Source organism: Maylandia zebra, linkage group LG19 (genome assembly GCF_041146795.1).
Source record: "Maylandia zebra isolate NMK-2024a linkage group LG19, Mzebra_GT3a, whole genome shotgun sequence".
NCBI lineage: Eukaryota > Metazoa > Chordata > Actinopteri > Cichliformes > Cichlidae > Maylandia > Maylandia zebra.
Window position 1 is genome coordinate 19,010,937 of NC_135185.1, and position 22,217 is coordinate 19,033,153.

Here is a 22,217-nt window from a genome sequence, read left to right on the forward strand (position 1 = left end):
ATAAACAAATATCAGCGAGAACTGGTTTAAAATAATGTCGGTGAAATTTCCGAGGCTTTCAAATGCATCACGACCAGAGAGTACCTGGGCATTGAAAGGGAAGTGGATGAAGAAGTTTCCGCCTGAACTTCTTGTTTAAACAACGACCTTGCCATGGCAACAGCGCGATTTTGTGTCTTATTTATCATCCTCGCCGTGGCTTTAGCGGAAGATGCTAAAGTAAAACACAAAACTGCTCCAAAACCTGTCCGTTTATTCACCGAGGAGGAGCTGCAGAGATACGACGGCAGCGAGGTAAACTGTTGGAGAAATAAAATCCCGGCATGTGCTGCTGAAAATGAACTCGCGTGTCTACTTGTGCGTGCATTTTTTTTTGTTGTTTTTGTTAAGAGTCATCTATATTTATCATCGCTCTTTCTTTTCCTATTATAGGAGGGCCAGCCTATTTATATGGCAGTAAAAGGGGTTGTGTTTGATGTCACCAAGGGAAAAGGTAGATGTAGAAAAAACATTATCTAACTCCTGGATTCAAATCGGTCATTAAAGTCAGTTCTAATAAAAAGTGATTTAACACATTAGAAGGCTTTCTCTATAAACTAACCTGACTCGGGTCATTTGCTTATTAGTCTCTGCTGTCAGCGCGTTGATTTTAATGTGCATTTTATTTCACCCATTCCAGAGTTTTATGGAAAAGATGCTCCATATAATGCGCTGGTAGGTAAGGACTCCACTCGAGCTGTGGCCAAGATGTCACTGGACCCCGCAGACTTGACATCAGACACTGTGAGTTTCAGCTGAACGTAGAGTACTGTGCAAAACTCTTGATTCACCCCTCATTTCTTTATATTCTGCTCTACTTGACATTTAATGCAAGAGATTCCCCCCCCAAAATTTCTTTTTGGCCGTGCAGATTGAATGTAACAGGTAGGGGGAGGATGAAGACACTAAATGCAACAAATACATATCTATTTTTTGAAATAAGAAAAAAAAACTAGATAACAGAAAATTTCTACCAGTTTTATCTTCTTCATCAAAGAATAGGCAGTTTCTGTTGAGATAAAGAATGTACAGCACAGTGTGCCGCTCTCCTTTTCTTTGTTAATATGAGTCATTGTAGCTCATCCAACAGTCTCACTCTACATATGAGACATTTTCCCATCCCACCATTATGTGGGGTGGGGCAGTGTCACACATTGCTCAGCATGACAATGATCCCAAACACACTGTTAGTGCAGGAAAAGCATACCAGGGTAGAAAAACACACAGTAAAACTCTATAACTGAGCGTTAACGAAGCACTGTGGGATCATCTGGACAGAGAACAACAGAAGAACATCCAAAGAAGATATTTGAATATCCTTCATGAAGCCTGGAGAATTGTTCTTGAGAACTACTTAAAGAAATTACAAGAAAACTGACGAAGACACTGCTGACTAAGTTTAGACTGTGCTGAAGAATGAAGGTGGTCATAACAAATATTGACTTTCATGCTCCTTAGATTTGTGTAAACTCTGTTTTTCACTCACATTCTGTGTTTCCATGTATGTGCAAACATATTTCAATAAATCACTGCACTAATTTCCCATTTTCCCAGCATAAGATAAAGGATGAGGTGTGGCTCAAGGCTTTTGGACAGGATTGTACAATAGTTCATTAATGCTCTGACTACATTTTCCCCCGGTGTAGACACTTTAAAAAGCAAAGTGACTGGAGCAAGTAAAACAATAAATCACAAAGTTTCTGTAACACCAAAGGCCATAAAAGGTGAAAAAATGCAAGACTTCCTTACAAAATGTCACCATTTGAACATTTCAGACAACTTATGATTCATAGGAAATACATTTAAAGGGACAGTTTCACAGACCCAGGTGCAGGTGAGGTATTGACAGCTGTGTGAAAAATATGAGGTGAAACTAAGGTGAATAAATAGGATCTTTTAGGGAACATAAACAACACTGTGCTAATGCGATTATATCAACTTTTATTAAAGTAAAAGTTCATTTAGATCACTTTTTATTGTAAAAGACTGAAGTAATCATCTCGCTGTTTTAAGTATGTTCTTTGCATAAGTGCTAATAGTCTTTCTTTCTAACTCTTAGCAAACGAAATAAATAAAAGGGGGCAAATAGGCAAGCATAGCTTTCCCAAAAAGCGCACCCCTTTTCCCAGGTACAGGTCTCCGAGCTTTTCCACAAGTCAGAATGCTCAAAGGTTAAAAAACACACATATATTAAAAAAGCACTGATTAATGTTCCTTAATTATCTTCACCTCCACAGACAGGCCTCACTGAAGAGCAGCTAAAGTCTCTGGACAGTATATTTGAAGGCACCTACAAAGCCAAGTATCCCATTGTGGGTTACACAGCATCCCGTATCCTGAACGAGGATGGAAGTCCCAACAAAGACTTCAAACCTGAGGACCAGCCTCATTTTCAAATCAAAGATGAATTTTAATGTAATTTCATGTGGTCACTTTACTTGACAAGAATCGCGATGAAGAAGTTTGATACATGTGCAATAATAGGAGAAGCATTATCCTGTTGACTCAAGATTGAGAATTAAATAGCGCTTTAATAGCTTTGACCAGTTTACGGTGCACCAACTACTTTAATACCTGTTGTATCATCTGACTAAGATAAAAAGCGGGGACTTTGGAGTAAGAGTATGCAGATAGTTAACGGTCTCCCGGAGACACATTTAAAGAAGTTTAAGCACAGATCAAGATGCCTCCTGCTCCTCTCACAGTGCTCTAAGCCATTTAATTTCATACTCTAAACATTAGGAGCTCAAAGATCCTTCCAAACTTAAAATAATCTTCATGCACTGTAGCTGCAGTGTTTTGTTTTATTTTTATAAATGAGAGACTGTAGCTGATTATTTTTGTCACTAATCAATTCATTTTTTGAACTCTGTATTTTACTGTGAAACTAAATGAATTATGTGAATGACTCAGTGGAATATTTATGTTTAGGAAACAATAAATCTGCAGCTTTGTTAGTGTTCATCGGTCCACATGTATTCAACTTGTTCGTCTACAATTCTCATTAAAGTCTGAAAATGTTCTAATCTTTTGTTGGTCTCATCCGTGTTCTACCACACACAACTGTGTTACCTTGACACGATCTCTTTATGACAGCCCTCTCTGCTGTCACCTCCAAACAGGCGACATAAATAGATCGTCCGGCCCCTTATAGTCTTGCTTGCTCTGATCAAAGGTCGCAGTACTTAAGGTGCTGAAGCAGGTGATAGTCTTTGGGTGGAATTACGCATCTTGCGCTGCCAGTGGCCACATTGGAAGTAAATCTTTCAGTTTTGTGATAGTAACTCTCACGTCACTCTGCGTAATCTGCTGAGTTCAAAGGGCACGAGCCCTGCCCAGGAGTTTTCGAGCGAGAGCGGTGCTGCGCTCTTTATCAGGCGCACGTTCAGCTGGGAGACGTTCACTGCAACCTGTGACAACCTGGGAACCACTTGGTACTACTCATCCACCAACCGCAGCCAAGATGCCCAAAACGGTAGGATCACCACGATTTAAATGATTATATGTCACTGAAGTGTTTCTTCCTGTTGCATATTCAAAAATGTCAGTGGTGGGCTTATACATTTATTTGTGTGGTTTCTTTGAATTGCTTATGCTGAGAATGACCACTAGATACATTTCAGAGTTACTTGCATAAATACAGATTTAATAGCTTTAATTTCTAATTAAATGTCCTTTTTTTTTTAAAGAAATAAACAATCTGGCCAAGCTTCTTGTTTCCAAGAGTCCAAGATCCTTCTTGGCATTTACTCATTAACTAAGTGTAGAGTTTGACCCATGCTGCTCACATTCCTGACAGAAAAATGCTACTTCAGGTCTGCAACCAGCCTGTCTGCTGTTTCTCTGGGCATGCATAATGCACTGCAATCATGGTAATTCCCTTTAGTGCCACTGGAGTGATTTTTAAATGCTAAGAACGAACTCATGACTGTACAGTTTAACCGCTTTTCTCTGCTCCGTTTGATTTTCTGAGGCACCCTGCACCAAACAAGAGACCTCTGTCTTAAACAAAGAAAACTCTCATGTTCTAAATGTCCGCAGTTACTTAAGCTTTCACCATCAGTCTGTCGGAAAACTGATAAGAACGACTGGCCTGTGCATTACGAAAGCAGCTCTGTGCTTATATTGACACTGCAAGGAGAAAGCCTCTCTTAAGAGGTCATTCTGACGTCTACGTCCATTTGACTGACCTTAAACTAACTACAAATCAAATAAAATTATGAGTCATAGTTGCAGGTGTTGTTTGCGTTGTGGAAAACATTTTTTGAACAGCTAAACAAAAGAGGTGCGACAGTACCAAAAAGCACAATCCAAGTATAAACAAATTAAGATAATCCTACATAGCTCAACGGTATAAACTGGTGACTGAGTCTAATGGATTAATGATTCATCAGTGATGTCCACAGTCAGTGATTAGTGGGCGATTAAGGTTGTGGCAGGTAGGAAACACCTGCAGGATGTCAGCGAGTTGAGCTATTACCTTATGCATGCCATCACTGGAGGTGGTAACAGTTGAGTAACACGTTAGAGGTTTCACAAATGGATGTTCCAGCTTTTGCTGCTCAAGTTTCGATGGGATTATCTTTATGACACCCGGGGCGTGCTGTAGTATAACTTCATAAAACAATTGTGTAACTGCTACAAGCCCAATCTGGCCTGTGATCAGGGTCCGTGTGTTGAGAACAGCCTGGGTGCTTTAGTGTGTTTTTTTTATGTTGAACATCTGCTCTATAGACATTTTAAAGTGTCATTTCTTTTCCACTTTAATCGTTGTTGTTATAAAACAGGCTGATCTTGACTAACAACGGTAAAGTCAACTCTGCAAGCATTGTAATCTGCGTATGTGCAACCTTGTGTAACCTTGCAAGAGTAGTCCGAAGTCTAATGAGATAGTGAGCAATTATGGTTTATGAATAATCCACTTCACAGCTCCTTCACACATATGACTACAATATCTTTATGTTTCCAGGCTGATCGCTGATCGCTGCAAACTAATAGTAAAATATTTCTGCCCGGTTACAGATTCTCTGAGAAAAGGAAGCTGATTGTTTGCAAATATGATTCATGTGTATACAAAAAGAAATCTCTGTCATCACGTGACTAAATGACCTTTATGTTGCAGGTCAATGTCCGCGTCACCACAATGGACGCGGAGCTGGAGTTCTCCTTCCACCCCAACACAACAGGGAAGCAGCTCTTTGACCAGGTCGGTGTGATGCAGTTCACAAAGCACATCCTGTATTATTTTATAGATCCCGGATGACTTTATGTAGACTGAAAAGTTTCTGTTTCTTTCTTTCTTTTGAGAAGTCTTTCATGCATTTAAAATAAATAAATAAAATGGACTGGCAAAGTGATGGATTAACGCCAAGTAGCAGCAAATACAACAGTGTAAATACAGTACAGACCTTTGAAATACTTCAGCAGAGAAATACTTTCAGTCAGATACACTCGCGTTGGTATTTGTTTTGCAGATAAATGGTCTTAACTGTAACCAGTGGGTATTTTATTCCATCAGCAAAGCAACTAGTAACCATAGCTGTCCCACAGATCTAGTCTGGTAAAAGCTGGCCAGTTTAATGAGCCCCTTTGTGATACAAAAAAAAAAAATCAAAAAAACAAGCTTAACGTTCTCATTTAAAAGTTCTGTAATCTTATCCAAAGGTTTTTTTCTTCAGGGAGAAATTACCGCAAGAGTCATGGAGGAGGTTTTGATTAAAAAGTGAAGAAGCTGTTGAGAAGATGTGCAGGATTTTGTTATCATGTCTCCACTCTGAAGGTTTCCAGGACCATCGGCCTGCGTGAGACTTGGTACTTCGGGCTGCAGTTTGTTGACATCAGAGGATTCACCTCATGGTTGAACTCTGAAAAGAAGGTGAGGACTTGCAGTGATGTTAACCTCTGTTTCATCTACTCTGTTTAGAATTGTTAATTGTAAATGTAAAAACCCAGAGGCCTGCTGCAGCTCTCAGTTCTACATCTTTTTTATTATTAAATGTACTGTATTATTTTTATGTGTCTATTTAATTTGGATTTTTCTGTATTGTGTGCAAGTAAGCATTTAATTGTTAAATCGAGAGTTAAAATACGTGTTGTTCGTAAAAGTAATTTGACCCTTTTTCTACGGGATTCTTGCCCACACTCTGTTATTTATTTAGCTGTCTTTACTACTCTGCTGTAGGAACTTCAATCATATTTTATTCTTTAATTATTGCCCCTCTAGGTGATGTCTCAGGAAGTGAAGAAAGAGACTCCCCTGCAGTTCAAGCTGTTGGTCAAGTTTTACCCTGAGGATGCAGCCGAGGAGCTGATCCAGGACATCACCAGGAGGCTCTTCTTCCTCCAGGTGAAGGAGGCGATTCTGAATGAGGAGATCTACAGCCCTCCAGAGACCGCCGTGCTGCTGGGCTCCTACGCCATCCAGGCAAAGTATGGCGAGTACAACAAGTCGACGCACAAGCCACGTTACATGTCCTCTGAGCGTCTTCTGCCCAAGAGGTGAGTGCGAGTGGATCTGCAGCAGCTGCACATTGGTGAGCAGGAAATCAGTTCTTTGCAACTCAGTACAACTTTACTGCTTTTTTGCAAGGGCAGATTTATGCAGCAGTGATCCGAGTTGAAAGATTAACACCGCATCTATCCTACGGGAACTCTTTACAATTGTGACGTTCCAAAATGTAGATAAAATTCCTCTAACGCTACAACTAGATTTGGCTTTCACAGTTTTATTACTACGAGTGTTATTCTCTCAAATAATTCTCAGACATCAGCTACTCTGATAGTCAGTAGCACATTTTTTAAATACAATTTGTCATTCATCATCTTATTTCCCCTAAAAGTTAGTGAACTGATTATTTTCTAAAATTAAACACATGACCACATGGATGAAGCGGCTCTGTCTTTTTACCTTGCTGAGTGCACTTAAAAGAAGATTAGGACCATTTATCTGTGATTGGTGTAGTTTTTGCATCAACTTTGCACTCATAAAATGACAGAACAGCCGCATCATAAATGATAGTCTTCTGGATAAATGACCTCTTTTCCTTTACAGCAAATCTGGAACTCATCCTGGCTACTAGCCTCCCCGAATTATCGAAATATTAACCAATGTGTGATAATGCCCCTTCGGCTCCTGACAAAGGATGCCGGGAAAGACACAACAATGCATCATGTGTATGCTTTAACCCTGTATGTATACACAGACTGTTTACATTTTCACCAGCATGGGTTGCTGATAGCTTGCTGCTCCCCTCAGAGTGCTGGACCAACACAAGCTGTCAAGGGAGCAGTGGGAGGAGAGAATCCAGGTTTGGCACCAGGAGCACGGAGCGATGCTAAAGTAAGTGAAGGCTGAGTGGCGTAAATTTCCTCCCTCAAATGGATGCTTTCAGGACTTTACTTTTTAAGAATGAACAGCATTTTTGGTCTCACAGCGTCCTGGAGTTTTGTAGTCAGTGAACTTTTACAAGCAGTAAAGTAAAGTAGACTTAGAAGGCTTTGTTCTTATCGTACTCATGATCACTCAGCTTTTACAGATGCTGCAGTGTAACCGTGTTAGCATAAAGGAAAAAGAAATTCAGCAGCAAATAACTCATTGCTGTGTTTTTGATGCCCAAAAAAGCTTCACGCACTCTGTTGTAATGATTATTTGCTTTTTTTGGTTCTAATTAGTTAATAAGGGACATGGATTATTAGGTGGAGGTTTGCCGCCACACTTTAAACCCCCCAAAATAAAGTAAAAGACAAATTAGTCTGTTGAATATTTAATATTTTATTTAATTATCTAATGTGAACAGGGAAGAGGCCATGATTGAGTACCTGAAGATCACCCAGGATCTTGAGATGTATGGCATTAACTACTTTGACATCAAGAACAAGAAGGGCACAGACCTGCTCCTGGGAGTCGACGCTCTAGGCCTCAACATTTATGCAAAGAACGACAAGTAAATCAGTTTTTGTAGTAAATCTCTCTCTCTGTATTTCTGTTGTTTTGTCCCTGCTTTTGTTTGCTGTAACGTTGTTCTGTGCGCTGACCTGATAAAACACATCTGTAGACAGGAGATCAATGCACCAGCGGTCAAACCTCAGTCGGAGGCGTGTGTCAACTTTCCTTTCAGTGACTGGTTTTAAATAACGCATCTAACTATATGGATGTTGCTTTGAAGAGGTCATTGACCCAATTCTACTACAACATGAACCTACAAACCCTCCCCAGCCTCTTCCTCTGATACCGCATGGGTCAACCTGTCCAGCTGTGAACCTTTTAAAGAAACAAACTTAAAGCTCATATCACACTGTGAAAAATATCTCTTTTTATCCATTTTTCAGGCTGACTCCGAAGATTGGATTTCCCTGGAGTGAAATTAGAAACATTTCTTTCAATGATAAGAAATTTGTTATCAAGCCCATAGACAAGAAAGCCCAAGTAAGTGTTTTATGAGTTTAATAATCTTCACTAGTATCAAACAGCTTTTTTATACCAAGAGATTTTAAACGAAGCTTATGGAGCCCTTTTTGAAAAAGAAAAAAAAGTTGTCTTCTACTTTTCTGTCTTTTAAAGGACTTTGTATTCTACGCTCCACGGCTTAAAGTCAACAAGGGCATCCTGCAGCTGTGCATGGGCAACCATGAACTGTACATGCGACGCCGCAAGCCCGACACCATCGAGGTTCAGCAGATGAAGGCTCAGGCCACACAGGAGAGGCAGCAGAAGAAGATGGAGAGGTGGGTGAAGCTAAGCGCCCGGTTAAAATGATGCAGGCAAACTTAATTGGAATTTGAAATGTGTAGGCTTTGCGTTAGGCGTGCGATTGAGCTTTTCCGTGTTCTGCAGGGATCAGCTGGAGAGCGAGAAGAAGAGGAGGACGGCCATCGAGAGGGAGAAGGAGGAGATGGAGAGAGAAAAGCGGGAGCTGATGGAGAGGCTCCACCAGTTTGAAGAGACAACTAGGAGAGCAGAGAGAGGTGAGATAGAAAATTTGACGTAGAAGCTGCATCGCTGCGGATCTTATCTGTTGTATAGTGCTATGAAAAAGGAGATTTCACTGATTTTTTTCTCAGTAGTCCACATTAAACCGTTTATTAACCATCTGCTAACACCTGTAGAACCTTGAGGATTTGAGCTATTACAGGTTTACGGCTTAACTATACATCCATTCATCCATCCATCCATCCATCCATCCATCCATCCATCCGTCCATCCATCCATCCATCCATCCATCCATCCATCCATCCATCCATCCATCCATCCGTCCATCCATCCATCCATCCATCCATCCATCCATCCATCCACTTCAGGGTTCCAACTTGAAAGTTCACACTGTTTGATAGAAACTATTACATATGTGAGCTAAAGCGATAAAGGGTGTCCCACATTATAAACATGAACCTTTCATTCTTGGTTAATTTACTTTTCGGGGCGGGGCTTTTTTGTAAAACCTGGATATTTTAATCATTAATTGCTCTCAAAAATAAAAATAAACATAAATGCCACATCTATATCAGCTCTTCCACTACCCAACTTCAACCGTCATTGCACAGTACTGTATATATTCTAAGAAGAAGATCAGAAAACCCTTTTCTCAAAAGTACTATTGACATTTGGTAAAAAGCCCACCACCATATTAGGTAAAACCCCCTCCTCCATCATCCTCCCTTGCTTCTCCCCCATATGGTGGAATATATATTTGAGAGTTGGAAGGGCAGATTTCAAAACATGGTTTGACAAAGATGTGAGGAGGATGGGAGATCGTTACTTGAAAAGCAACTTTGTTATGTTGGGCGAATTTTGTCAAACATATGATCTTCACAAAAAGCATTTCTTTAAATATCTGCAGTTAACATATTTTTTCCCCAATCATCGGCATTTAGCATTTAAAACGTTCAAATCATTTTTAAAATCTAAAACACAAGGCTCATATTTCTATGATCTTAACAACCTTGATGTCTTATGATAATGAAGACGTGCAGTAAAAATAATAATAAAATTAATTCATAAAACTCTTCTAAAAAGGATGACTTTAACTAATTTATTACATATTTATTTTCCATGTAATTTTGTTACATAAATATGATTAAAAATTTGGCATGAACCTGGTCAGATGACTAGATGACTAAAACATTTTCGTAAACGATTATTTATAAAAAATACATAAACCTTTGATTTGAAATATTTCAGTTGCGACTTACTCAAAAATATTGCTTTATGTTTATTGAGGTAGAAGAAAAAAAAATTTAATTTTGGAAACCTTTATTAGAGTTTTGGAACCACCAAAATATTTTAATAGTACTGTATTTTCCTTTTTTCCCTGTAACTTTAATCATTTTTTTCTATGATGTTAACATAGAAATGTTTAAAAAAGAAAGTACCCCGATTTAAGACAAATCAGTTTTGAGTTTCTTATCCTGCATTTTTATAACAACGTACAGTGCTTTATAGATTTCCCCGTGTTCTGACTTTGTCACGCAGAGCTTCAGGAGCAGCTGGACCGGGCCATGAGGCTGGAGGAGGAGAGGAGGAGGGTGGAGGAGGAGGCGGCCCGGCTGGAGGCTGAGAGGATGGAGGCTATAATAGCCAAGGAGGAGCTGGCCAGGCAAGCTGAGGACCAGTTAAAGAGCCAGGAGCAGCTGGTGAGTGTGAAGCACATGAGGGAAAAAGTCCTGATAAATCTCCTGAATTCATTCTAAGCACTTATCGGCTGTTCTAATGGCAGATTAAAGTAACACGGAGGTTTTTTGCTTTTGCTTTCATCACATTTCTAAAATGACAGCATGCCTATTCTGTTATTCTCACGTCACAGTGTTGTGCTTCCTCCTTCAGGCTGCAGAGCTGGCCGAATATAGCGCCAAGATTACTGCGCTGGAGGAGGCCAAGAGAGCCAAGGAGGAAGAGGCTGAGACATGGCACAACAAGGTGGGTCTCCAGCATGCAGTCAAGAGCTCCACAAGTCACAGGAAATACCAGAAAAATGTCCCAGCACAATATCAAATATAAATTTATTGTTTAAAAGAAAGAAAACGATTTATCTGTATAAGTCATCCATAATTTGAATCTTTTGCACTGTAATTTACATTGCATACTTCCTCAAAAACATAACTACTCATGTACTGTAACCCTTGCATCTTATTCATATTAGATTGCTTTGGTTTGAAAGTATAAATTCAGGAGCCATGTTTTAGTGGAGAGGTCAGAAAGGCAGGTTCAAGTTTGCAAAAACCAGAAAGCTTGATTTGTCAATGTCCTTGCAAATTTGGGTATTACTGTCACATATATACAACTAAAACACTTAAAATACTACATTTATATTATAATCAAATGCTCAATGATGCAAACCACCAGCAAATCTAACACACGCCTCTCCCCACCTTTCCTTTTAGGCTGTCGAAGTGGAGGAGAGTCTGCTGAAAACGAAGGAGGAGCTGCACACTGTGATGAGTTCTGCCAACTCAGCTCCTGTTGCTGAGCATGCATCCTCCTCCTCCTCCTCCTCCTCCTCAGACAGTGAGAGTGACCATGAGCACAGCGAAGAAAACAGCACCTATAGCGCCGAGCTGCAGACACAAGGCATCAACTATGACCGCCAGGAGGAGGAGCGACTCACCGAGGCCGAGAAGAACGAGCGCCTGCAGAAGCAGCTTCAGGTTAGTTCAGGGACCTGGAATACATCCCAGATCAGCCGGAGTCTGCAGCAATGCTTAAGACACTTTTTTCTCGTAGCTTTTCTATAGCTTCCAAAACACTTATAGCAAAAATATGCTGTGTTAAAAAAAGCCATGAAATTTTAAGCATCTATTATAGAAGCCCAAATAATGTTGTTCTAGAAATAAGTCTCACTACTCGGCACCTGAGCACCTTTCTTGGAAGAGTTTATCGAGGCATTATCAAAGTTAACTTTAAATTCAATCTTCACTCGAACATAAACATTTAAAACTATCTGTGACTTTGCCCCAAAATAAGGTTTTTAAAAGTTTTTTTTTCTAATGGATAATACTTCTACCATCATCTTTGAGGCTTTTGAATTCACTCACATTTTCAATCACGATTCGTTGAGGCTCTTTTCCCTCTCTTGTAATACTTCAGGAAAAGAGCCTGGAGAGGGGAGGCAAGGGCTGGAGAGAGCAGTAGAAGAGAGACAGAAGAGAGACATGTGTGAGCAAGAGACAGATAGTTGAAATAGAGAAGAAGCAAGGAGCAGAGGTAGTGAAGGTGGATGAGTTTAAATACCTTGGGGGTCAAGCATTCAAAGCAGCAGAAAGTGCACAAGACAGGTGAAGAAGAGAGTGCAGACAGGGTGGAGTGGGTGAAGACGAGTATCAGGGGGAATTTGCAGCAAGAGTGAAAAGGAAGGTTTACAAGATGGTAGTAAAACCTGGTATGATTATGGTTTAAGGTGATGGTGACATTGACAAAAAGAGCTGGCGATAAGATTTTCATTGGGAGTGACCTGAATGGGCAGAGGGTCGGTGTGACAGAGCAGGATGCAAGTGATATAGTGAGGCAATGGAGGCAGATGATCGAGTGTGGCAACCCCAAAAAGGAACAGCCAAAAGAACAAGATGATTAAATTAAAGATATCACTTTCTAATGGAGGTGTTGCCAAGATATCTGTTGATGAAGTGAATTGTATACAGTTTAATAACTGGGCACGACTCCTCCGCAGGACCTGAGCTCAGAGCTAGCACAATCCCGAGACGATAACAAGAAGACCCAGGACGATAAACTCCATGCCGAGAACGTCCGCGCTGGCCGTGATAAGTACAAGACCCTCCGTCAGATCCGTATGGGCAACACCAAGCAGAGGATTGATGAGTTTGAGGCCTTGTAGAAATGCCAGAGACCTAAAGCTCTCTCACAAATACCTCGTGAAGGCCTTGTTCAGCATTTTAATATAACTGAAGCCAAATGTGATCCCAAACACCCAGAAAAGGCATGGAGCTGATCTGTGTAATAATTTCTGCACGAGTTTTACTTTGCTGGCTGAAACTGGCACTGTGGGTTGTTTTTGCTCTATTCTGTTTTGTGTTGCACTCAAATGTTTCCAATGTGCTGTTTAGTCCCATTAAAATGCTGATGTGCATCACTCTGGAGACCAGATATACTGTATGAACAAAGCTAGTACTAGGGGTACTATAGAACTTATATATCTTATGATAACTAATCAGTAGTTGTTGCAATTTACATTTGCAGTTTTGTTACTGTAACAAACTGAAGTGGTTAAATTTTGATTTATTTAAATGAATGCCTGATGCTTAAAAAAAGATCTTTTTTATTTTATTTGTTTGATAGTTTTGCCAAAGAAATGTCAGCAAAGTGTAGAAAGGTTCCCACTTGTGTTCCAAGAAGCTTGATGTAATGCTGTCATACAAAATGAATCTCAGTTTGCAATAAAATAAAACTGAGACTCACAGCAAATTAATTCATAATTACTCATGAATATTCCTGGTGGTCTGGCCCTCCTCGTCATGTTCTCCTGTATTTTATTTGTGTAAATAACAGTGCAACTTATTTCATTAATATACTTACATAATCTCTCCTGCTTCAAATGTATTGTTTTTATGATTTTCAGAATTTACTTATTGGAGTTACTTTATTTAACCACATGGGAACATTTAATGTATTCTTACGCCGTCCTGTTTGTGTTCAGGTCAGATCTAGAGCATCTAATTTACAGTGAACAGGATACAGCAGACAAAAAGACAAGAAAAGACAAAAAGGCCAAAACTGAAGCAGCTTAATGGTTTCTATATTACATCTTTTATTATTTCTCCATTTGTTGTTTGAAAATGTTCTCCGGTGCTGCAGAAGCATTTTTAATGTTCGGCATTAAAAATGAAACACATGTTAAAAAAAACACCAAAGAAAAGTCAGCGAGAAGACCTTAAACTCGGAATTAATTAAACTTCACCTTGTGCAGCTTTGTACTTTTAGGCAGAAGAGAAAATGAAGTCAGGAAAAAAGCTTTTTATGAGGCTATGGCATCTCTTGAATATTGTGTCATTACAGGCATTAAACATTAAAACTTGAAAAATATTCAAATTGTCATCATTTGCATGATTCTTCTCCATTATTGTCTGTGTGAGAAAGGGATAAAAGTTGCATTTAGAAAGATTTAATAGCTGCGTTAGTGAAAAGTGGAATTTGATCTTTTCTGTAACTTTCACCATTTAGTGAAACATGCTGATGTGAGTGCAGCACACAGACAGGAAGCTCAAGTGATGCCCGCTTTCAACTTTGGCTCCCTGTGATGATGTTTGAGGAAACTGAGGCTCCCTGCTGTCACAGGTCAAAACATATGCAGCTGAAAGGACGCATTGTTGTGCATATGACAAAACATTCCAATTGATTTGAATGAAAAAATATTTATTTAAAAAACAAATTGGAGCAATACAGCACGAGGACTAAAAAGTCTCCATCAGGGTCTGACGCAATGATGATACAATCAGTGAAGATTAAATTCTGAAGAAAGCAGAAAAAGAAGAAAGAAGAAGAAAATAGGGGGAGAAGAAAAAAAACATCATATACAACAATGACCGATTATAGTCATCCAAATTATCTGAAACACAAGAAACAGAAAAATGGGGGGGCAGTTAAGTTGATATAAGCTACCTAAATTAATAAGATACAATAAAACACAAACACACAGCTTTAAGCAAGTGTAAATGTCAAGATTTCAAAAGGAGCACAATATATTAAAACGTATATAGGAGTTTTAGTAGCCTGTGAAGTTGCAACCCAGAATGTCTCTGGTGAAGAAGTTTTTCTAATCTGTCTCCACCTCTGATATGGATTGGTCCGACGTCCTTATAGTGAACCACCATTAGGTAAGTTAAGTTATAATAGGCGACTAGAAATCTTATGTCTGTCTTTGAACCTCTTCTTTACTCTCAAATAGTAATTCTAATTTTTTCCCCTGTGGATTTTTTTCTTATAATCTTAATTGATCTGAAGAATCCTGCAGCGCACCGTGAGGAGAATGCGCTTTTTTAAAATATTTGCACAGAACGGTTATCGTCAGGTTGCTAGACAACTTGGGAACCAGAAGAGCCGGTCTGTTTAAATAGCCACTAGGTAAATATTTACGTGTACGATCACATGGATATCAAGTTTAGTTGTTTTTTTTCTTCTTCCATCTTTTTTTCGGCGCTACCGTTCTTCTTGGAAACTGGAGTAATGTGCTCGTTCTGGCCTCAACGACGGAGGCTGGCCGTGCTTTTGTATATTTAGTGCATAAACTCCTTGAAGATGAGCGCTTTTGCTTGGAGCTGCTACTCCAACAAGCCGCCTCTGACAGTCTGTGGGATTGCCCTGTGTTCCTTTCCTGCGCAATCTAAATATAAGTCGGTGACAAATAGTCCAAATACAGTAGCAACCCAACTGTGATGTGGGGGTGGTGCTGAGAGAACAGCTCCTTCTCCAAAGTCCCCCCTCTGTTGGATCCGGAGTCCGTCAGGAGAAGGTGGCAGAGAGCCTCAGCTCCCACCTGCGCTCGATTTTTCTCTCCCCCTCTCCTTATTATCATGAAGAGACAAAACGCCAGGACTCTCGCCCTCATCATGAGCATCCTCACCTACCTGGTGGTCGGAGCGGCCGTCTTCGAGACCCTGGAGTCGAAGCAGGAGAAAAGTCACAAGAGGAAGCTCGACGCCAGAAAGTACGAACTCATGCGCAAATATAACTTGACCAAAGAGAACTTCGAAGAGCTCGAGCATGTCGTTTTACAGCTCAATCCTCACAAAGCAGGGGTCCAGTGGAAATTTGCTGGGTCCTTTTACTTCGCCATCACTGTGATTACGACGATAGGTGAGCAACAGTTATTTAATCAATACATGTGATGTCTTATTGCATTTCATTGAGAGATGTTCAGCGCAGGGCCGGAGGAAACATTTTTAGAGGTAGTGGAGTCACTGGAGCCCCCCTTACGTTAGTTTGTGTGTCTCATTTAAAACAACAGATAAATAAAGAACACCTATGACTTCCCACAATTCCTGGGGTCTCTTCAAACTACTTAGACAAAGAAAATCCTGTCTGTAGCACTATAAAAAAAATATTTAAAACATTTTTAAAGCTGAAGATTCTGTTTCCTAAAAGAGTGGAAAAATTAAACCTTCACTTGTTAGCACATTGTTGCTAGTTTGTATTTTAAATGAGGAGGTTGTACCTTGATAGTATGATTAAAAAACCTATTTTCTTCTCATGCCTTATACAGTTTATTTGGAAACATTTTGGAAATGGATCAGACTTGACATATCCTATAATAACCCCAAAATTTTCATGTGTTTGCTGTGCTCATCAACGCTGAATTTTACTTTAATATTCTTGAACAAAATGAAGCTTTGCTTACAGGCTTTCATCCCTTCTGGGTAGGTAACATTATTCAAAAAAGCATCTTTTTGTGCAGCAGATCTTTATTCTTTCAGTTATATTTTCAGAGTGGCTGTAATTGGCTTACCAATCAGAAAAGTGATATTTATCTCAAATGTAATAGCTAAGACACACAGAGACATGGACACTGAATCGTTATTATGACTGTCTAAGTAAATCAGAATAATTGTATGCCATTGTGGCTTTCTTGGATGATTAAAGACAAAACAACACCAGGTGTAATTTAATTATTTATTATGGAATAAAAAGATCATTTAATGATGCCATATGAAGAAGAAAAGATATGGAGATGTCTATGGCTTTGGTTCTGGTTCACTTCAGCATAAGTTATATTTATAAATATTGCAATGTCTATGCTGTCAACAATCTGCGAGTTATAAATAAAGTAGAAGTAAGTTCACGACATTAATGCCAAGCTGAATCGTTTCCCTGGGCTTTCCCTTTTTCTCTTAGTGGGAGTGTGTGTTGGTTTCCTGTGGAATTAAATCAAGCAGCTGCTGTTCTTAGGCATTTATATTAGGTGAGGCCGTCTCTTGCTATGACTCACCACGGCAAAAGAATAGAGGCAAAGATGTCTAAAGATATGCAATATTCCCTGTCTCAGGTTATGGCCACGCGGCGCCGAGCACCGACTCAGGGAAAGTGTTCTGCATGTTCTACGCCCTCCTAGGGATCCCGCTGACCCTGGTCATGTTCCAGAGTCTGGGCGAGAGGATCAACACGTTTGTCAGATACCTGCTGCACCAAGCCAAGAAGTGCCTGGGAATGCGTCACACCGAGGTCTCCATGGCAAACATGGTGACGGTGGGCTTCTTCTCCTGTATGAGCACCCTGTGCGTGGGGGCTGTGGCATTCTCTCACTCGGAGGGATGGAGCTTTTTAAATGCCTTCTACTACTGCTTCATTACACTCACCACTATTGGCTTTGGAGACTACGTGGCTCTGCAGAAGAATGAGGCCCTGCAGAATGACCCTAAATATGTGGCTTTCTGCTTTGTTTACATCCTCACGGGCCTGACGGTGATTGGAGCGTTCCTAAACCTGGTGGTGCTTCGCTTCCTGACCATGAACACTGAGGATGAACGCAGGGACGCCAAGGAGAAGGCATTGCTCTCTGTCAGTAAGCCCAGAGGAGAGGTGGCTCATCTGTTACCAGTCTCAATATCAGCTTCCTCCACACCTGTAGCAGATAACACCACAAAGGCTAAAGATTTAAAAGGTGTCTACACTGAAGTGCTTCAATTCCAGACTATTTGCTCCTGCTTATGGTACAGGAGCGAGGAGAAGGAGCAGGACTCCATACCCAACATGATCCCTCAGGAGATGACATTCTCCGATGCCTACTTGCAGCAGAACAATGACTGTGCTCACTACATGGAGCCTGGCTCAACAGGCTGCGTTTGCAGTCCACGTCAGTGCACGAGCATAAGCCCAATATCAGGCCTACACATTTTCTCTCCATTCAGGATGTTTAAGAGACGCAGCTCCGTGTAGCCTTTTCAGCACAACAGATTTCATTACAGCATAATTTGTCTATAACTGCCAAGTGGGCAGCAGATACTTGGCAGTCCTCAGCAAAGACATGACTGCAAGTCGATGTTTGTGGTGCTACAATCCCAGTAATCCAGAAGCATAACGTGCAAAAAGGGAAAAAAAGCACATAGAGTACTGTAAACACAAATATATATATTTGAGCAACATCACAGTGTTTTTAACTGAGGTGTTATTCGAGGGCATCCAGTATGCTTTGAGGAATCCTGTAGGTGTGTCGAAATTGATCTGGTTAGCTGCACATGAACAATACGTCTGCGCAGTGTGTAGGTAAGAGCAGAGGCTTCGGAGCGGTGGCACAGTGAAAGGGTGACATAAAAAAATGAATAAATGATTAAAACCTGTCAGTCAGCAGCTCTCAAAAGCTAAACTTTGTGTTTTTGGTAATAATCTCAGAGGTGCTGATTCAACTCAGGGGTTATTTCTTAATGTTGTAGCTGGTCAGTGTTTTCCTTTGATAGGCACGCATCATGATGATTTTCTGGACTTTTTCCACCATGGTGTTTGTGACTGGGCTCATATCAGTTGCCTTATGTCGCCCTGAAACAAATCGTGATTGTCAAAGCTTCAGAAAAGCTGATACATACCAGAAATTTCATGTGACTCATGTGTAGCTGCCCCTGGTGTTATGAGACTTCTAGGGCTCTTTGCCCAAAGTACAGGTGCATCACAGACACTACTAAATTATGTAACGTGACAAGTGGGTAGGTTAAAAATAAATCACATCTCAAGCGCAGTTAAAAAATCCATTTGAAAATAAGTGCGGTGATCACAAGTAGACACTTATCAGCACTGAGCGAAACGCTCTCAACTGGATTAGTTGTGTAACACTGAAATCACTATTTTAAAAATTACTTGTGGGAAGAAGCAAGAACTCCAACAGCCCCATCAAAAAGGAGCATTGCCAACTTTCTATATGTGCTTTATTCATGTCCCCGTGAACATTAAAATCAAAGCTCCTGTGTGTTTAGATCGAGACTTACACAGATAATTTTCCAAATACAGTAAACACCTGGTGACATTGCCAAGATACCCGCTAAGTGGCAGGAGTTTGTTAAAACGCTGATACCTTTTTACCCCCTAAAGCTCACTTATTAACAAGCATTCTGTTTCACTGACTTTTTTGTACAAACGAAAAAGTGTTAAATGTCAAGCTGTGAACAGCTTTTTAGTTCATGTGCCAAGCCAAGTAATCACCTCCCATTAAACCACAAGTTGTATTTTTTACACTGATTAAATAAAAGAATTGTTTTAATGTTTACATGTTTGAGCCACTGAGAAGTAATTTAGAATTAAGGGAATAGATCTAAGCCAAAAACCTAAGATCTAAGACAGATATGAAGCACACCTCTGGATCAAAAAGTAGAAGCAGGCTATTTGAGCAGCAGCTTGGAGTGGCAGGTGGCAGGGGGTACAGTGGATAATAAGCTGGTTGCCAATCACAGACAATTATGTCACAATGGGCTGAGCCTGGGTGATTGATGGAAAAGGAAAAATCCACCCTCAGCTAGTATTTCCTGTGTTTCTGAACCGAGTTTGGTGCTTAGTGGTGTATTTTTCTGTGGGCAACATGATGCGATGTCACACTCAGTTTATTTCCAGCAGCTTCAATAGATGATTAACTTCTTAAGCTATTTCATTTATTTAAGAAAAAAAAAGCACTAAAATCTTTTTTATTGATTTTTGGATGGATGCAGAAATTTATTGAAACATGCAAATGTAATATAGAAAACAGGGTAAAAACAAGTCTCTCGCTCAGATTTTGCTAATGACCACATTGATTCTTTAAAACAGCCTGAACTCTCTAAAGCAGAATTCCTTCTCATTTCTTTATGTAGTCTTCAGGAATAGTTCTCCAGGCTTCTTGAGGAACATTCAAATTTCCTTTTGGGTTGTTGACTCCCTTTTGTTCTGTTCAGTGTCAAGATGATCCCACACTGCTTCAATAATGTTGGTGTCCGGGCTCTGGGGAGGCTGATCCTCAACTGATAGTGTTCCAGGTATGTTTTCGCTGCACTGGGATTGTGTTTGGGATCATTGTCATGCAGAAAAATTAAGCCGTTTCCAAGCAGACACTTTCTAGATGGTATTATATGGTGGATCAAAATCTGATGATCTCTAAGTGATGAAATCTTTGTTCATATTTCCATCAATTTTAACAAGATCCCCAACACCACTGGCTGAAATGTAGTACCAAACCATCAAAGAGTCTCCAACATCTTTCACAGATGGCTGTACGCACTCACAAGACCACGCCTTTCCTTGCTGCTTCCTTTCCTTAAGAATTACTTCTCGACAGTCTGGCATTTTTCATATATTCAACGAATGAAGTGGCAACTAATTATGTGTGTATTAAGTTATCTGCTATGTGTAGGTACAAGACTGGTTCATCCCTTGGGTTAGGTGCTGTTTTTGTTTGAATGATTCATATAGGTCAGTGTTAAGTGGCTTAACAAACAAAGAAAAACATTCCTCTGAAAATGGTTGAAGGACTGGACTGAAAAAGAGTGAAAAAGGACATAATAAGCCTGGAGAACTTAATCAAGACCATTAAGATTTCAAGAAAGTCCGGCTCCATGGAAGCAAATACAAGGAAATGAGGGGTGGCTCAAGACTTTTGCACATACTGTAGCTAAAATTAATATTTATTTATTATTTAAATTGTGGTAGATTAATTTTCTGTTCATCAGCTAATAGATTAAGTAATAAATTATTGTAAATTTATACAAAAACACAAAAGCTGTCAGATCCTACCTGTTCTCTCTGGATTTTTGTAACATGTGTAAACTCTCCACCTGAGGCACAAACACATGAGTCATGATTTTATTCAGTGTTGCTCTGGAAACAAAGTGAACGTCACAAATTCTTGAGGATTTGGCTGTTTTGTTTTTTTCTTTAAACTTTTTTTTTTTTTTGCCTTAAGAGGGAAATCCTGAACGCTATTTTATGCACGTCTGGGTCTGATCTGATCTGTGTTACTGGAACTGACCTTTTGTGGTGGATGGAAATAAATCAGTGCTGTCCACACATGATAAAGGAAGGAAAACAATGAATGTGACTTTTTGCCTCATAAAATAGCAGTCAGTTGTACATTTCGTGCAAGTACTGCATTAGTTTAAAGTAGTAGATCACGTTGCGTATAAAGCGCCTTGAGTCTATATAAATAACATTGAATTGAACTGAATTGAAAGTTGCAATGGCACAAAGGTTTCTCTTCTTCTTGCTGTTTTCCATGATGACAAAGGCTTAAATAGTACTTGAACAATCAAAGAGCACTTGAATTTTTTTATACATACCCTGCCAAGGATTGTATGTATAGTTGAGACTATTCATTTGTCCGACAATACCCTCTGATCATAAAACAGTACACAATACTGTACTGTTTTGTGCTATCATAGGGGAAAAAAAGAAAAAAACATCCATAGAAATACCGAAAATTTGAATATTTTATCCAATAAATGAATAATATTGAGTTTTAACTGTTGTTTTCCTGCTCACAAAATCACCATCTACAGGCCATATAAGCTGTAATCATGTGACTTACGATCTCCATGCTGCTTATCAACATGTGCTGTGTGAAAGAAAAAAAAAGCCTGCTGAATGTATAGAAATGACTGTTTGGTCCAGATGGTTTCCCCCTGGGAATTCTGACTTCAGTCCAGTTCTGGACAACCTACAGCAGGTTAGTCACGAGCAAAAGTTTGGCAATGCATCATTATGTCATAGAAACACGTCACTTTGATGCTGCACTTTCAGTTTAGGGGAAGGTGCTGATGTTTGAGCTTTAAATATGCTACCAGAACACAACTCATTTTTTCTTTTTTTCATTTTAATAAAAAACTGATTTGGCTATTATAGACCAATGAGAGAAAGTCTTACTGTTTCCTTGGCAATATGTGTCACTGATATCTGAAGTCTTAAATCACCATTTTCATTAAAGGAATACAGTTTCAAAAATGTAATAATTTGCAATTGTGCAATAAAATAAAGGTATATGTAAAAGTTGGGGGTTTTGGACTATCTTGTTTAAGGTCAAATATTGTGTTTATATATTATAAATATATAGTATTCTTCAGGAGTGTTGATTCGTCACTCTTTTTAAAAATATTTCCAAGGATCTGGACTTTCTTGTACGTTTGGTCTTGAGGAACAGTCATCTAGTCTTTCTGAAGGTCTTTCAAAGTTTTGGCTGCTTTTTCACTTTCCAGTCCAGTCCTTGTACCTGACATATCTCAGCAAACTTTTG

The 22,217-nt window shown here is 39.6% G+C and overlaps 3 protein-coding genes across 3 annotated transcripts; all 3 read left to right on the plus strand.

The window, feature by feature from the left end:
• Positions 1-76: 76 nt before the first annotated feature.
• On the plus strand, positions 77-3,065 carry nenf (neudesin neurotrophic factor). Its single transcript, XM_004540019.3, has 4 exons — positions 77-294; positions 433-493; positions 680-783; positions 2,277-3,065. The coding sequence occupies exons 1-4, from the start codon at positions 154-156 to the stop codon at positions 2,451-2,453; spliced, it is 483 nt and encodes a 160-aa protein (XP_004540076.1). The 5' UTR covers positions 77-153; the 3' UTR covers positions 2,454-3,065.
• Positions 3,066-3,209: 144 nt separating this feature from the next.
• On the plus strand, positions 3,210-14,068 carry ezra (ezrin a). The gene is made up of 13 exons (XM_004540020.6): positions 3,210-3,514; positions 5,162-5,245; positions 5,819-5,914; positions 6,263-6,537; positions 7,295-7,378; positions 7,836-7,982; positions 8,368-8,464; positions 8,600-8,763; positions 8,873-9,003; positions 10,508-10,668; positions 10,859-10,951; positions 11,416-11,679; positions 12,699-14,068. The coding sequence occupies exons 1-13, from the start codon at positions 3,503-3,505 to the stop codon at positions 12,861-12,863; spliced, it is 1,773 nt and encodes a 590-aa protein (XP_004540077.2). The 5' UTR covers positions 3,210-3,502; the 3' UTR covers positions 12,864-14,068.
• Positions 14,069-15,095: 1,027 nt separating this feature from the next.
• On the plus strand, positions 15,096-18,316 carry kcnk3b (potassium channel, subfamily K, member 3b). The gene is made up of 2 exons (XM_004540021.2): positions 15,096-15,838; positions 17,025-18,316. The coding sequence occupies exons 1-2, from the start codon at positions 15,556-15,558 to the stop codon at positions 17,912-17,914; spliced, it is 1,173 nt and encodes a 390-aa protein (XP_004540078.1). The 5' UTR covers positions 15,096-15,555; the 3' UTR covers positions 17,915-18,316.
• Positions 18,317-22,217: the final 3,901 nt, after the last annotated feature.